This window comes from Pleurodeles waltl, chromosome 3_1 (assembly GCF_031143425.1).
Source record: "Pleurodeles waltl isolate 20211129_DDA chromosome 3_1, aPleWal1.hap1.20221129, whole genome shotgun sequence".
Classification (NCBI taxonomy): Eukaryota; Metazoa; Chordata; class Amphibia; order Caudata; family Salamandridae; genus Pleurodeles; species Pleurodeles waltl.
The window spans coordinates 528,541,651-528,559,525 of record NC_090440.1 but is presented as its reverse complement, the minus strand read 5'-3'; the positions used below and the strand labels follow the sequence as shown (position 1 = coordinate 528,559,525).

At 44.2% G+C, this 17,875-nt stretch overlaps 1 protein-coding gene across 1 annotated transcript in view; it reads right to left on the bottom strand.

The window, feature by feature from the left end:
- Positions 1-294: 294 nt before the first annotated feature.
- CLPX (caseinolytic mitochondrial matrix peptidase chaperone subunit X) overlaps positions 295-17,875 on the bottom strand; it is a 360,248-nt gene continuing 342,667 nt past the window's right edge. Inside the window, exons 13-14 of the mRNA XM_069222819.1 lie at positions 2,494-2,600; positions 295-1,124 (exon numbers count right to left, since the gene is read on the bottom strand). Coding sequence (XP_069078920.1) covers positions 1,034-1,124; positions 2,494-2,600 — 198 coding nt within the window. The 3' untranslated portion in view covers positions 295-1,033. The remainder of the gene's footprint in view (positions 1,125-2,493; positions 2,601-17,875) is intronic.

The window sequence follows — 17,875 nt, the reverse complement described above, 5'->3', positions numbered from 1 at the left end:
GCCATGCCTATGGGCTTATTCAAGAAGGGCAGGCCCATTGCAGCCTGTCAATCATTTCCACCTATTTAGGTGGAACACATAGGAGAACTGCACTGTTTAATTGTAAAAATTAACATTTGATGAAGTAATTGATTACATCAAAAAAACATTTCTTTCATTCCATACTGATACAAGAGAGACTTGGAAAATAAGGGGCACCAAAAATGGTGCACAATAGTGCCAATGTAATCCATAAAATGCATTCCACTGGAATGCCATTCTGTTTAAATGTACAGATCTATGCCAAGCATGGTGTCTAGGCAATTTTCGTCCCAGGTTTTATTTTAAATATTGTTTCATTGGCATTTTTACAGTATTTAAAACAGTTCTAGGAAACAAAAATGGGTGCTGTAACAGGGAATCGTATATGCATTATCCAAGTGTAACTTAATATGCCTCGTCCAAGTGTAGCTAAGTAAACTGTGTGAATCATGCCAGTAAAGTAAAGTAAAAGCCAAACAGTAAATTTATTTTTCCAGTATACTTTAGTCCCCATTTGTAGAACACGGAGGCTTGACAGGTGTTTGCCAAAATCATGAATCTGGTTCCAAACGTGAACATGAAATTACGAAATTAAATAAGTCCAACATCCTACCATACGTGTGCGGGCTTAAAACTATCCTTGTGATGTTCCAGTAGAGCACTGCTGTTTCACATGAATCCTTATTCAAAATGTAACATTATTGTAAAATTATCTGTGACCAATACCTGCACAGTGCGATACTCTAAGAACATTAACAAAATTCTTCTTTTAAAAATCCAACAAAAATGTACATGTTTGCAATTGAACACTGTCAACAAAGTCCACAAAGTTCCAAGTATAAATCAGTGTTCAATTAACATAAAATACGTGATCTTTTTGATTTTTCTTTATGGGAACAGTTGCCTGACCAGGTGTCCCCTTCAAAACAGAGGCTATGTTTTTAGCTAGATGGGAAAAAAATCTTGAGATTCGGACAAATGTTTTCACATTGAATCTGAAAGCTACTGTGGTTTAGCGATTTGCAGCATCGGCTTGGCGGGGCCAGCCTTCCTCTTCCACACCAGAATCATATTCCTCTTCTGAGGTCTCTTTGGCAGGGGCCCTGAAATAAAAAAAGGTTCATCATTTAAAGAAAATGTTCAATTACTGCGGAACGTACATCTTTATATCAAATGTATTACTTCGGAGTTTTCGTTTTTTGTCTTAACTTCTTTTTGTGCAACTTAAAAGTGTTCACCCAAGCTTTTTCTGTTGTATCACTCTTTTTAAAAATGATTTTATTTTATTCATTCCTCCCTATCATATACGCTTATACAGAAAACATCTCTTCCTTACTCTAACTTTTTCACACTGTTATCTGCCTCCTTAAGTGTCTTGTTTTCTACCTCTCCCCTTCATTTTTTGTTAACGTGGGTCACAGCAATAAACTGTGCAGAAAGGAGAAATATACTATGAACTGAGATTAGGGCACATAGTATTTGAGAAATTAATTTAACAACCAGAATACATATCTAAACAAAAGAAAGCAATATATTATAATAATTCAGCTGAAGGACAGTAGCAGTCCCAGGGCAAGGAGGAAGATGCAATGAGTGTGAACAGTTAGCTGTCAAACAATGCAGAATTGGGTGGAGGGCTGACCAGAAAGAAGTATAGCCATATGCAAATAGTAGGGGAAAGGGAAGCATGGTCAGGGAACTCAGAGGTAAACAGGGGAATGGCAACAAGTAAGCTAGTTGCGTAAACATCACAGTCGAATGAGAGGGAGAAGAATGGAGGAGTGAACACACAGATGATGGTTGCTAAGCTGTAAGCAATCAAGAGGCGTAGGAGTGCTTGGCAGTTAAGCCATGAGCAGTGAATGGGGGGAGGTCCAAGAAGTAAGCAGCATAAAGGTTGTGACTGAGGTGGCAGTTAAACCATCAACATAGGTAGGATTGGTGAAGAATGTACTGCAAACAGGTAGCCAGAGGAAACATGGTCAGTTAAGCATTCGATGTGGAATACGCGAGGAAGGACTAGAGATGTTTAAAATCAACTGCATAATCTAAGTGAGACTGTCAAATTAACTGTATGTCTATGAGAAAACAAACATCAATTATTAACAAGACTACATGGCAGTACAGCATTCTGGGATTTTATAGGAATAATGTTCTGCAGTGCAGCACCTGTCATTCCCTCAGTTACAACTAAATGAAGATTACAAAAATCTGCAGGGCCGTGAAACAAATCCACCGGACAATACTGGAGTGAATGTGGCTTTTCCAGGCCACCATGCTTTGACACCGATCAAACTGCTCTTTGAAATCAATGGGCAGAAAAGCACAACGTCTTGCGATGCAGTTATTTTACAAATTAAATGACAATGATAATATTATTTTAGGACAGGCATGTACAATCTATATCACTTTTCATTACAACACAATAAGTACCTGTCTCAGTACAACGGATGCCCGAGAGTACATAGTTACCTGATAAATCTAGGCTCTTTCTTGCCTTCAACCACTTCACGGTCAACTTCCACACACACAATGTCAGAATTTGGAACCTCGAACATGGGCTCCAGTAACAGGTTCTCCTGTCAGACAGAACCACAACAGATCAAGAACACCAGCCAACAAAACTGTACGGTGCTTACAATGCACATTATAGTTACTAAATACACATTCAATCATGTTGCTCTATTTAATTTATTCTTGTTAATGGATATCCAGGGGGAGGAATCACTTTGTAAATGAAGCGCAGATGATGGTACCACATAGTTAAGATGATAATGGTTAATACGCAATTCACTGTCAACTGAACAGATATCTGTAAAGTGTGTGGACGGAACAGAAAGAGATGGAAGTGTAAATAAATACATTTAGGATGGACCACGTGTTTTGCCTGGTCATGCACTATGCAAGAAATGTCACATAGGGAGTCAATAACACAAACAAGAATGCAGGGAAAGGAGAAGACGAGGTTAGTGTTGCTGGCTAAAACGTGTTAAGTGTAACAGAATACAAGACACAGATTTAGATGTTTTGTAGAAGGTGATGGGAGACGACTATGACTTTAAGGTGAGTATTAAGGTAAAACTGGGGATCATCAAGACACCAAACAGGACTGCTCAACATGATGTCATGGGAAATCCTCGCGGTATTTTGTTATAATTCACGGATATGTGGCGGAAAAATCAATAAGAATCAGTATGGAGGAAAAATTGCTTTGGTGGGCAGAGGATAGAAACTGAGTGAGGGCGGTCTCGGTGGGGTGCTTTCAGCATAAACCTCCTTGGGGACCGCACAGTATATTGGTAGCGAGTTGGTTAAAGCCATGCTTTGAAAAAAGGGTAGTACAGTAGTGCATCAGACAGAGAGAAGTTGAAGGTATTTAAAGAGGAATGGGAAGAGGTGGGCACTGCTGAAGTGGTAGGCATCAGAAAACGGGATGGGGAAAGAATGGCGTCCATTAAAATTGTAGTATTAAATTTGCCTTTGCATTGCAAGACCAAAAAATGTCTGGTCTGCAATTACGAACCAGTACTCAGTACACTCTCCAACGGTATGGCACCATGGGGTCTCTAAAAATTCTTGGCCATAGAGCGCACTCACAGGGTCCCAGCTTACAGCCTTCCTCTGGGGGAAAGACCCACCCGGTGGTAGCACACCTACTCCATTTCAGAGACCCCCGATTTGATTCTGCAACAAGTGCGCTCCAGGGGGAGTCTATAGATGTCTAACGCTGCTGTGGCTATCTTTCCTGACTTGGTAGTTCAGGCTGGACTGTTCCCATGAGAAACAGGGTCAAGACTGATTTGCGTATGGCTGGGTCCAAACTGGGGTGGCATGGTGAGCAAAAGAACGATGGATTAAACCCAGATCAGTGACTGGGGGTGAGTGTGTGCATTGTTCAGCACTCCGTCCATCATCCTTTTGTGTTGCTATCTTTCCTGACTACATCCTGGAGGTATAGCACAAGTGAACATCGTTTCTGGCTGTTAAAAGGGAAATCAGGGACGCTTGTGTCCCGTACATGCTATTGTTCATTGATTCACGAGATGACTGCGGGTTTTGAGTCCCGCTAGATTTTTTCAGTGGGGCCCCATCACCTAGTAAATTAACTCCTGTTGCACATAAAATCCTAAACTTAATACTTTGTGCTTTCTAAACTCTAGCCTAACAGCTATGCTTTTTTTATATTATTAAGGGTCACTATGAAACACCTGTAATAGTCATGGTCCTGAGGATGGCCTCACATACATGTGACAGAGGAGACCGAATCATCGATGGCTGGTCCACTTTTCATGCAGTAATTAATAGATCTTTGGACCAACTGATTTGTACAAAGGAGATATTTTACTGGTAGAAAGAGTGGACTTTACATAGACTTGGTTGACTGGACATGATTAATGTATGTTGGGTTGTGTGTGTTTTAAGAACCATTCAAGTGTGATTTTGATTCAAGCTACAACAATGCAAGTCTTTTTTTGAATATCTAATCTGTGTACGTCTGAGCATATTTATTTCAGAATTGAGTTATAATAATGATCATTTGCTTTGGTTTGTCTTCAGATTTACTCTTTCAGACACCAACTAACCTAATTGTCACTAAATAACTTCATAAATAATCCCTTTGTTAGCAGTTTACTTTGCATGTTGTTCCCTGCCCGGCTGAACGTGATAGTGCGGCTCACTATTTTGATAGTCCTGAATCTGATTGGGACTGGCTGGAGGTGTATAACGCAGGCGTGAAGGTTGCAGTTGGTGCCCACCACCACCCCTCAAGCGGAGGGAGCGACGACACTGGGTGCTAGACCCTTGCAATCATAGGCGGAGCAGGATAGAGCTGCTGCCGTGAAAACTGCCAATGCTTTCTGAACTCTAAAGTCTTGGGACCCACCCATGTGCACTCCTCGGAGGCCCGTGGAGTGATTCTGATGTCATCCATAGGGAGCTACGAGGTGTCCCACAGCTGACTAAGGGCTTCCGATGATCTCAAACGATGGAGTAGCCAGGTGTTGGGATTTTCTTCTGCTACTGCTGGAGAGCCGATGGGCAAGTGATGGGGATTGGGGGGCGCCCATGGGATATTAATGAAGATTTTGCAAATGGGTGGAGGGTGATCCCTTCCCTGCCCCACAAATCTACCATGCCTTTACGTGACATAGAGGTGTAGACATTATTGGTTATGCAGTTTTTTGATGCTGGACTGAAGGTGGTTGCCTCTGCTCAGGGTTGCAGAAGTTACTGCTTTATTACTGCCTGTCCTAGGTACTATTTTCTTCATCATTTGCTGCCTGCTGCACTTAGCTCGCTGGTGGAAGGCTCTCACCACCTTTGGGCTCTCAGACATTGTTAGTTTGCCATGACATTACATGTGTGTCTCTATTTGTTCCTCACCTGGAATGTCTGGGGAAGGAATACGCCATCCAAATGATACCAGGTCCTGGCTTAGCTCAAACGAAGGGAGGTGGACATCACCTTCCAGCAAGAGATACACTTTTTTAACGAATGAGATTGCCAAACTGAGGAGGGGGTGGAAGGGCCAACTTTATGATACGTGTTTTTCCAGCTATGCCCAAGACTCACTAATCTGGATTGGGCTGGGGTAATGTCTGAGTGACTACATACATTGATAAGAGAGGGCTGATATATTGTCTTGCAGGGTAGGTTGGATGGGATCCCAATACTGCTTTGTAATATGTATGTGCCCAACAAGGGGGAGACCCCATTCCCCACATCCCTGGCCCCTAATATTCTGGGGTGGTGTGCAGCTGCCCAGGGTACTTGGTGGGGACTGTAAATGTGTGGCGGACGTGTATACTGACTGTTTCACGCAATCTCTTCCTGACATGCCCCCGGTGCAGCTCGCTCTTGATTTCTGTCCCAGGTCGACGCACTGGGTGGGGTACGTGACCCTTGGCGACGTTATAATGAGGGGCGGCGTGACTACTCATTCTACTCCCTAACCTGCATTTGAGCCTGGACAAGATTCTCTGCACGCACCAGCTGACTGATGCAGTGAGGGGTACGGAATAGCTGGAAGCACTCTGTCCGGTCACAAGCCGCTGTAGTTGTCTCTGTGGTGTGGTCGTCAGGTTACCCCCATTCCCACCTGGAAGTTACCAGTACGGCTCTTGCAGGACCGTGTAGTCACAGAACTGCTGGGGGACCATATACGCACATATTTTACTGATAATGAGAACACGACTGCCTCACAGGGAAACGACTGGGAGGCCTTTAAGGCCATGATCAGCAGACACTGTACTGATCAAACAGTAGGAATAAGGAGGACACATAAAGCCGACCTCACATCACTAGAGGACTCCATTCACGAATTGGAGGAGAGGATACAGAGGTGCCAGCCAATACTAGCATGGAAGTGGGAGTGCAAGGAGAAGCAAGAGCTCATTCCTTTTAAAAATAAGTCACCTGAAGACTAAGAGTGAAGGCATAAAGGCAGGCAAGTGGAGGGAGAAGGTGCAATTTAGGCTTAATTTATTAACTGACACTTCCTCTCATGAAATACAAGGCTACAAATACCCTAGTGAATTCAAATACATAGTTTAGACATAAACCTCTTAAGAGATTGCCTATCAATGGCCTGTTAAGCTGAAGCGATTTGGAAAATCCAGCGCACTCCCAAGCTGATTAGAAACACTTTTTAAGCCTCTGCCCTTTGCCTGGTTTCCAAAATGCATTAAGTATGAAGAGTCACAAGGCCTCCCACCAACCTTTAACTAAAAGGTATCTGCTTAGTGAACGTAAACGCTGCTGCGTTCATCCGAGGCCCAACTGTGAAAATTCAAGGTCAAACACCTTTAAAAGCATGCCCAAAACCATGTTAAGACGCACTGCAGGGGTGTGAATAGAAACAGTGACACATTTAAATGTCTAAAAATGAGACTGAAGTCAGCCTCATCTTTAGGAGTTGGAGATTATCTTGTTGAATAACATTAATGAGAAATGGAAAACATTACTGTAAGGAAATGCCTCCTTGGCATGGTTACCCCCTGACATTTTGCCTTTGCTGATGCTAAGTTTTGATTTGAAAGTGTGCTGAGGCCTGCTAACCAGGCCCCAGCACCAGTGTTCTTTCCCTAACCTGTACTTTTGTTTCCACAATTGGCACACCCTGGCACCCAGGTAAGTCCTTTGTAACTGGTACCCCTGGTACCAAGGGCCCTGATGCCAGGGAAGGTCTCTAAGGGCTGCAGCATATCTTATGCCACCCTGGGGACCCCTCACTCAGCACAGACACACTGCTTGCCAGCTTGTGTGTGCTAGTGGGGATAAAAAGACTAAGTCGACATGGCACTCCCCTCAGGGTGCCATGCCAACCTCACACTGCCTATGCAGTATAGATAAGTCACCTCTCTAGCAGGCCTTACAGCCCTAAGGCAGGGTGCACTATACCATAGGTGAGGGCATAAGTGCAGGAGCACTATGCCCCTACAGTGTCTAAGCCAAACCTTAGACATTGTAAGTGCAGGGTAGCCATAAGAGTATATGGTCTGGGAGTCTGTCATGCACGAACTCCACAGCACCATAATGGCTACACTGAAAACTGTGAAGTTTGGTATCAAACTTCTCAGCACAATAAATGCACACTGATGCCAGTGAACATTTTATTGTAACATACACCCCAGAGGGCACCTTAGAGGTGCCCCCTGAAACCTTAACCGACTATCTGTGTAGAAGGACTAGTTTTAGCAGCCTGCCACACACCAGACATGTTGCTGGCCACCTGGAGAGAATGCCTTTGTCACTCTGTGGCTAGTAACAAAGCCTGTACTGGGTGGAGGTGCCTCACACCTCCCCCTGCAGGAATTGTAACACCTGGCAGTGAGCCTCAAAGGCTCACCCCCTTTGTTACAGCACCCCAGGGCACTCCAGCTAGTGGAGCTGCCCGGCCACGGCCCCACTTTTGGCGGCAAGGCCGGAGGAGATAATGAGAAAAACAAGGAGGAGTCACTGGCCAGTCAGGACAGCCCCTAAGGTGTCCTGAGCTGAGGTGACTAACTTTTAGAAATCCTCCATCTTGCAGATGAGGATTCCCCCAATAGGATTAGGGATCTGCCCCCCTCCCCTCAGGGAGGAGGCACAAAGAGGGTGTAGCCACCCTCAGGGCTAGTAGCCATTGGCTACTAACCCCCCAGACCTAAACACACCCCTGAATTCAGTATTTAGGGGCTCCCCAGAACCTAGGAACTCAGATTCCTGCAACCTAAGAAGAAGAGGACTGCTAAGCTGAAAAACCCTGCAGAGGAGACGGAGACACCAACTGCTTTGGCCCCAGCTCTACCGGCCTGTCTCCCCACTTCTAAAGACACTGCTCCAGCGAAGCTTTCCACAGGGACCAGCGACCTCTGAAGCCTCAGAGGACTGCCCTGCATCTATAAGGACCAAGAACTCCAGAGGACAGCAGCTCTGTTCACCAAAGACTGCAACTTTGCAACAAAGAAGCAACTTTGAAACAACTCGTGTTTCCCGCCGGAAGTGTGAGACTTGGCACTCTGCACCTGACGCCCCCGGCTCGACTTGTGGAGAACAATCACTTCAGGGAGGATTCCGCGGCGACTGCGAGACCGTGAATAGCCAGAGTTGCCCCCCTCAGCCCCCACAGCGATGCCTGCAGAGGGAATCCCGAGGTTCCCCCCGACCGCGACTGCCTGCTTCTAAGAACCCGACGCCTGGTAGGGACACTGCACCCGCAGCCCCCAGGACCTGAAGGATCTGACCTCCAGTGCAGGAGCGACCCCCAGGTGGCCCTCTCCCTTGCCCAGGTGGTGGCTACCCCGAGGAGCCCCCCCCCTTGCCTGCATCGCTGAAGAGACCCCTTGGTCTCCCATTGCTTTCTATTACAAACCTGACACTTGTTTGCACACTGCACCCGGCCGCCCCCTTGCCGCTGAGGGTGTACTTTCTGTGTGGACTTGTGTCCCCCCCGGTGCCCTACAAAACCCCCCTGGTCTGCCCTCCGAAGACGCGGGTACTTACCTGCTGGCAGACTGGAACCGGGGCACCCCCTTCTCCATTGAAGCCTATGCGTTTTGGGCACCACTTTGACCTCTGCACCTGACCGGCCCTGAGCTGCTGGGTGTGGTAACTTTGGGGTTGCTCTGAACCCCCAACAGTGGGCTACCTTGGACCCAAACTTGAACCCCGTAGGTGGTTTACTTACCTGCAAAAACTAACAAACTCTTACTCCCCCCAGGAACTGTTGAAAATTGCACTGTCTAGTTTTAAAATAGCTATATGTGATTTATCTGAAAACTGTATATGCTATTTTGCTAATTCAAAGTTCCTAAAGTACCTACCTGCAATACCTTTCATTTGAAGTATTGCATGTAAATCTTGAACCTGTGGTTCTTAAAATAAACTAAGAAAATATATTTTTCTATACAAAAACCTATTGGCCTGGAATTGTCTCAGAGTGTGTGTACAACAAATGCTTAACACTACTCCTTTGATAAGCCTACTGCTCGACCACACTACCACAAAATAAAGCATTAGTATTATCTCTTTTTGCCACTATCTTACCTCTAAGGGGAACCCTTGGACTCTGTGCATACTATTCCTTACTTTGAAATAGTGCATACAGAGCCAACTTCCTACAATTACTATGAAATCTGTTGTTCAATAATGTTAATGTAATTCATCAAACTTTAAAACCATAAGTAGAAAATATGTCTTCCTGCTGTTGCCTAAGTTTAGTGGAGTTTGCTGAATATTTGCAACATCAGTGGCAAAACAAAAAAGCGGCTCGTAATCTAAATTGCCTGCTCCATCACTTGATCACGAAAGTGGTCGGCCACTGGATGACGCCCACACTACCTCCCTGGTGCGGGTCATTACCCCCGGAGGATTTCTGTTTTTATTACCCTGGGAGACACGTAACTTCCGCGTCTCCCCCGCCCGCCCCTCTGTGACGTCAGCACGCCCCTTCGGCCCCCATGTAAGTGGACTGGGCCCCATGGGGGCATAAATAAAAAAAATAAGTTGGGGTTCTTCTGGGGGGCAATCGCGCCCCCCAAATTATTAAATAAATGTATTTTTTTTTAAAACAAATTGGCGGGGTCGGCCCTTCCTACACTGGCTGACACCTGGGGATAATTTTATCAAAATTGTTTTCCTTTGGGATGGGGGCCAGGGAGGTGTGTGATCATGCGGAGTGTTACAAGTTGTTTTCGAAGAGTCACGGGATCGAGTGACTCCTCCTCTTCTGCTCCATTGCTCATGGGCGTCGACTCCATCTTAGATTGTTTTTTTTCCGCCATCGGGTTCGGACGTGTTCCTTTTCGCTCCGTGTTTCGGGTCGGAAAGTTAGTTAGAATCTCGGAAAAAACTTCGGTATTGTTTGCGTTCGGTATCGGGTTAGTTACAACAGATCGACACCGAATTTTGAAGAGCTCCGGTGGCCCTTCGGGGTTTTTTCGATCCCCCGTCGGGGCCTGGTAGGCCCAGCCATGTGTAACTTCAAGGCTGATGGAACGGACCCCATTCCGCTTCTGTCCAAAATGCCATAACAAGTATCCGTATACGGATCAGCATCTGGTCTGTAACTTGTGCTTGTCCCCAGAGCACAAGGAAGATACTTGTGAGGCCTGTCGAGCGTTTCGGTCCAGAAAGACGTTAAGAGACCGAAGAGCCAGAAGACTGCAGATGACGTCGACAGGACAAGAGCTTTTTGAGGAGGAAGAGGAAGCTTTCTCTATCCACGAGTCGGACTCGGAAGTGCTTGAGGCCGAAGAAATGCAGAAAACCGTGAGTAAGACGTCGAAACATAAGACTCACGAGAAGTCAACAAAAGCCCAGGGGACGCCACCGCCAACAGGCCATGGCTTAACCCAAAAAAATAGGTGACAGAGCCAAGGCACCGAAAAAGGGCACGCTGGTGTCGAAGTCATCCGACTCCGGTCGAGATACCGCCACACAGCAATCTCGGACCCGAGACATCGGCTCAGAGAAATTTCGGCACCGTGACAGCGGCACCGAACAAATTCGGCACCGAGAAACCACCACGCCGAAAATTACAAAAGGTTTCTTCGGAGCCTAAAAAGAAGTCCGAAAAAGTTTTGGTTCCGAAACATCCAGCCTCGGAGCCGAAAACAGGTTCCTATACAGAGGAACAAGGATTGTCCTCCCAAATGCAAAAACATAGATTTGGAGAGGAACTTCAAGCTGTAGAGCCAGACTATACTCAAAGGAGGCTCCACATTCATCAAGACACAGGGAAGATAACCACTCTTCCCCCAATTAAAATAAAAAGAAAACTTGCCTTTCAAAAAAAGGACAAGGAGCCACAGGCAAAGGTGGCAAAGAAAACAACTCCACCACCGTCTCCACCACCATCAGTGCAAACATCACCAGTAGCAACTCCTCCACTGATGCACTCCCCGACTCATACTGCCATGAGTCAAGATGATCCCGATGCATGGGACCTTTACGATGCTCCAGTATCGGACAACAGCCCAGACTCGTACCCTGCCAGGCCGTCCCCTCCTGAGGACAGTACATCTTACACACAGGTGATCGCAAGGGCAGCTGCTTTCCATAACGTCACCTTGCATTCCGAACCAATTGAGGATGACTTTTTGTTTAACACGCTATCCTCCACTCATAGCCAATACCAAAGACTACCTATGCTCCCAGGAATGCTAAAACATTCAAAACAAATCTTTCAGGATCCTGTTAAAGGCCGAGCCATAACTCCAAGGGTGGAGAAAACGTACAAGCCACCGCCAACAGATCCTGTTTATATTACAACCCAGTTAACACCAGACTCAGTAGTTGTCGGGGCAGCTCGTAAGAGCGAACTCTCATACCTCGGGGGACGCACCACCTCCAGACAAAGAGAGTCGCAAATTTGATGCTGCGGGCAAAAGGGTTGCAGCACAAGCAACAAACCAATGGCGCATTGCCAATTCACAAGCACTTTTGGCAAGATATGATAGAGCTCACTGGGATGAGATGCAACATTTGATAGAACACTTACCCAAGGAGTTCCAAAAAAGAGCACAACAAGTGGTGGAAGAAGGACAAAGTATCTCTAATAATCAGATACGGTCTTCAATGGATGCAGCAGAGACGGCTGCAAGGACATTAAGTACTGCAATAACAAAAAGAAGGCACGCATGGCTGCGCACGTCAGGTTTCAAGCAGGAAATTCAACAAGCCATGCTAAATATCCCATTTAATGAACAGCAGTTGTTTGGGCCGGAAGTCGACACTGCTATTGATAAACTCAAGAAAGACACTGATACAGCAAAAGCCATGGGCGCACTCTACTCCCCGCAGAGCAGAGGCACATTTCGCAAAACACCTTTTAGGGGAGGGTTTCGAGGACAACCTACAGAAACCACAACATCACAAACAAGGCCCACTTACCAAAGCCAATATCAGCGGGGAAGTTTTCGGGGGCAATATAGAGGGGGACAATTCCCAAAAAATAGAGGAAAATTCCAAAGCCCCAAAAGTCCTCAAAATAAGCAGTGACTTACAAGTCACACATCCCCATCACATAACACCTGTGGGGGGAAGACTAAACCAATTTTACAAACATTGGGAGGAGATAACAACAGATACTTGGGTACTAGCAATTATCCAGCATGGTTATTGCATAGAATTTCTCGAATTCCCTCCAACAGTCCCACCGAAAACACACAGTATGTCAAAACAACATATAAATCTTCTAGGATTAGAAGTTCAAGCATTGCTCCAAAAAGAGGCAATAGAATTAGTACCAAAACAAGAACTAAACACAGGAGTTTACTCACTGTACTTTCTGATACACAAAAAAGACAAAACTCTAAGACCTATACTAGATCTCAGAATATTAAATACATACATCAAATCAGACCACTTTCACATGGTTACATCACAAGAAGTAATCCCACTGCTCAAACAACAAGACTACATGACAACACTGGATCTAAAGGATGCATATTTCCATATACCAATACATTCTTCACACAGAAAGTACCTAAGGTTTGTATTCCAAGGGATACATTACCAATTCAAAGTGTTGCCATTCGGAAGAACGACTGCGCCAAGAGTTTTTACAAAATGTCTAGCAGTAGTAGCTGCACATATCAGAAGGCAGCAAATACATGTGTTCCCGTACCTAGACGATTGGTTAATCAAAACCAACACGCAAATACAGTGTTCACAACACACAAATTATGTCATAGAAACCCTACACAAACTAGGTTTCTCAATCAATTACTCAAAGTCACACCTTCTGCCGTGTCAAACACAGCAATACCTAGGAGCAACAATCAACACAGTAAAAGGAATTGCCACTCCAAGTCCACAAAGAGTCCAAACATTCCACAATGTAATACAAGCCATGTATCCAAACCAAAAGATACAGGTCAAATTAGTAATGAAACTCCTAGGCATGATGTCCTCATGCATAGCCATTGTCCCAAACGCAAGGTTGCACATGCGGCCCTTACAACAGTGCCTAGCATCACAGTGGTCACAGGCACAGGGTCAACTTCTAGATCTGGTGTTGATAGACCGCCAAACATACATCTCGCTTCAATGGTGGAACAGTATAAATTTAAACCAAGGGCGGCCTTTTCAAGACCCAGTGCCACAATACGTAATAACGACAGATGCATCCATGACAGGGTGGGGAGCACACCTCAATCAGCACAGCATCCAAGGACAATGGGACATTCAGCAAAGACAGTTTCATATAAACCACTTAGAACTGTTAGCTGTGTTTCTAGCGCTGAAAGCATTTCAACCCATAATAACCCACAAATACACTCTTGTCAAAACAGACAACATGACAATAATGTATTACCTAAACAAACAGGAAGGAACACACTCGACACAGTTGTGTCTCCTAACACAAAAAATATGGCATTGGGCGATTCACAACCACATTCACCTAATAGCACAATTTATTCCAGGGATTCAGAATCAGTTAGCAGACAATCTCTCTCGGGATCACCAACAGATCCACGAATGGGAAATTCACCCCCAAATACTGAACACTTACTTCAGAATGTGGGGAACGCCACAAATAGATCTATTTGCAACAAAAGAAAACTCAAAATGCCAAAACTTCGCATCCAGGTATCCACAACATCAGTCTCAGGGCAATGCACTATGGATGAACTGGTCAGGGATATTTGCGTACGCTTTTCACCCTCTCCCACTTCTTCCATATCTAGTAAACAAGTTGAGTCAAAACAAACTCAAACTCATACTAATAGCACCAACATGGGCAAGGCAACCTTGGTACACAACACTACTAGACCTTTCAGTAGTACCTCATGTCAAACTGCCAAACACACCAGATCTGTTAACACAACACAAACAACAGATCAGACATCCAAATCCAGCATCGCTGAATCTAGCAATTTGGCTCTTGAAATCCTAGAATTCGGGCACTTAGACCTCACACAGGAATGTATGGAGGTCATAAAACAAGCTAGAAAACCTACCACTAGACACTGCTATGCAAATAAGTGGAAAAGATTTGTTTATTACTGCCATAATAATCGAATTCAACCTTTACACGCATCTGCAAAAGAGATAGTAGGATACTTACTACATTTGCAAAAATCTAACCTAGCTTTCTCTTCCATTAAAATACATCTTACGGCAATTTCAGCTTACCTGCAAATTACGCACTCAACTTCATTGTTTAGGATACCAGTCATAAAAGCGTTTATGGAAGGCCTAAAGAGAATTATACCACCAAGAACACCACCAGTTCCTTCATGGAACCTCAACATTGTCTTAACACGACTCATGGGTCCACCTTTTGAGCCCATGCACTCTTGTGAAATGCAATACTTAACGTGGGAAGTTGCATTTTTAATTGCCATCACATCTCTAAGAAGAGTGAGTGAAATTCAAGCATTTACCATTCAAGAACCATTTATTCAAATACACAAAAATAAAGTTGTTCTACGGACCAATCCTAAATTTTTACCAAAAGTAATCTCACCGTTCCACTTTAATCAAACGGTAGAATTACCAGTGTTCTTCCCACAGCCAGATTCTGTAGCTGAAAGAGCACTACATACATTAGACATCAAAAGAGCACTAATGTACTACATTGACAGAATAAAACTAATTCGAAAGACAAAACAACTATTTATCGCCTTTCAAAAACCTCATACAGGAAATCCAATTTCAAAACAAGGCATTGCTAGATGGATAGTTAAGTGCATTCAAACCTGCTATCTTAAAGCTAAAAGAGAACTGCCTATTACACCAAAGGCACACTCAACCAGAAAGAAGGGTGCTACCATGGCCTTTCTAGGAAATATTCCAATGAACGAAATATGTAAGGCAGCAACATGGTCTACGCCTCATACATTTACCAAGCACTACTGTGTAGATGTGTTAACTGCACAACAAGCAACAGTAGGTCAAGCTGTACTAAGAACATTATTTCAAACTACTTCAACTCCTACAGGCTGAACCACCGCTTTTGGGGAGATAACTGCTTACTAGTCTATGCACAGCATGTGTATCTGCAGCTACACATGCCATTGAACGGAAAATGTCACTTACCCAGTGTACATCTGTTCGTGGCATTAGTCGCTGCAGATTCACATGCGCCCACCCGCCTCCCCAGGAGCCTGTAGCCGTTTAGAAGTAGATCTTAAACATTTGTACATTTGTAAATATATTACTTGAAACTTCATTATGTACATACGCATTCACTCCATTGCATGGGCACTATTACTAGCATACACAACTCCTACCTCACCCTCTGCGGGGAAAACAATCTAAGATGGAGTCGACGCCCATGCGCAATGGAGTCGAAAGGGGAGGAGTCCCTCGGTCTCGTGACTCGAAAAGATTTCTTCGAAGAAAAACAACTTGTAACACTCCGAGCCCAACACCAAATGGCGGGTTGTCCCGGGGAGGTGGTAGGGTGCACGTGAATCTGCAGCAGAACATGTACACTGGGTAAGGGACATATTCCGTTCGGTGGCATGTGTAGCTGCAGATACACATGCTGTGCATGGACTACAAAGCAGTTAGTCCTCCCATAAAAGCTGTGGCTAGCCTGTAGGAGTTGAAGTTGTTTGAAAATATGTTCTGAGGACAGCTTGACCTACTGTGGCTTGCTGTGTTGCTAAAACATCTACACAATAGTGTTTAGTAAATGTATGTGGTGTCGACCAAGTAGCTGCTTTACATATTTCAGCCATTGGTATGTTTCCTAAGAAAGCCATTGTAGCATCTTTCTTTCTTGTGGAATGTGCTTTAGGAGTAACTAATTGTCTTTTGCCTTTAACATGCATGTTTGGATGCATCTTATTATCCATCTTGCTAATCCTTGTTTTGAAATGGGGTTACCGGTATGAGGTTTTTGAAAGGCTACAAACAGCTGTTTAGTTTTTCTGAATGGTTTTGTTCTATCTATATAGTACGTTAGTTCTCTTTTAATATCTAACGTATGTAGAGCTCTTTCTGCCACATAATCTGGCTGTGGGAAGAAGACTGGCAGTTCCACTGTTTGATTGATATGAAAAGGTGATACTACTTTTGGAAGAAATTTAGAGTTAGTTCGTAGTACAACTTTATGTTTGTGTACTTGTATGAACGGTTCTTCAATAGTGAAAGCTCGAATTTCACGGACTCTTCACAATGATGTAATTGCAACTAGGAAGGAAACTTTCCATGTTAAGAATTGCATTTGACATGAGTGCATAGGTTCAAATGGTGGACCCATAAGTTGTGTAAGTACTATGTTTAAATTCCAAGAAGAAACTGGAGGTGTCCTAGGTGGAATTATACATTTTAAGCCTTCCATGAAGGCTTTAATAACAGGGACTCTAAATAAAGAGCTGTGATATACATTTTGCAAATATGCTGAACTTGCAGTAAGATGTATTTTTATGGAAGAGAATGCTAAATTTGTTTTTTTGCAAATTAAGTAAATAGCATACAATATCTTGTATTGATGCTGTAAGAGGGGCAATTTGTTTAGATTGACAATAATATTGTTTCCATTTGTTAGCATAGCATTGCCTAGTAGTGGGTTTTCTTGAATGTTTAATTACTTCCATACATTCTGATGGTAGTTGTAAATACTCAAAGTCTATGACCTCAGGAGCCAAATCGCTAGATTGAGTGTATTGGGATTTGGGTGTCTGATCTGTACTTTGTTTTGTGTCAACAGGTCTGGTCTGTTTGGGAGTTTGGAGTGTAGTACTACTGATAGGTCCAATAATGTTGTGTACCACGGCTGACGGGCCCACGTTGGCGCTATAAGTATCATATTGAGTGTGTTTTGACGCCAATTTGTTGACTACAAATGGAATGAGTGGGAGAGGGGGGGGAAGTGTAAGCAAATATCCCGGACCAATTGATCCATAGAGCATTGCCATTGGATAGGGGATGTGGGTGTCTGGATGCAAAGTTTTGGCATTTTGCGTTTTCGCTTGTGGCGAACAGATCTATGTTTGGTGTTCCCCAATGTTGAAAGTATTTTTGAAGTACTTGAGGGTGAATCTCCAACTCGTGTGTTTGTTGATGATTTCTGCTAAGAACATCTGCTAGTTGGTTGTGTATCCCTGGAATGTATTGTGCTACCAGGAGAATTTTGTTGTGTATTGCCCATTTCCACATTTTTTGAGCTAGGAGGGAGAGTTAGGACAAATGTATCCTTCCTTGCTTGTTTAGGTAATACATGGTGGTCATATGGTCAATTTTGATTAGGACATTCGTCTGAGTGAGAAGAGGCTGAAAAGCTTTGAGTGCTAGGGAGACAGCTAACAACTCTAAGTAATTTATGTGTAGCTGTTTGTGTTGGATATTCCATTGTCCTTGGATGTTGTGATTGTTGAGGTGAGCTCCCCAGCCAATCATTGATGCATCTGTTGTA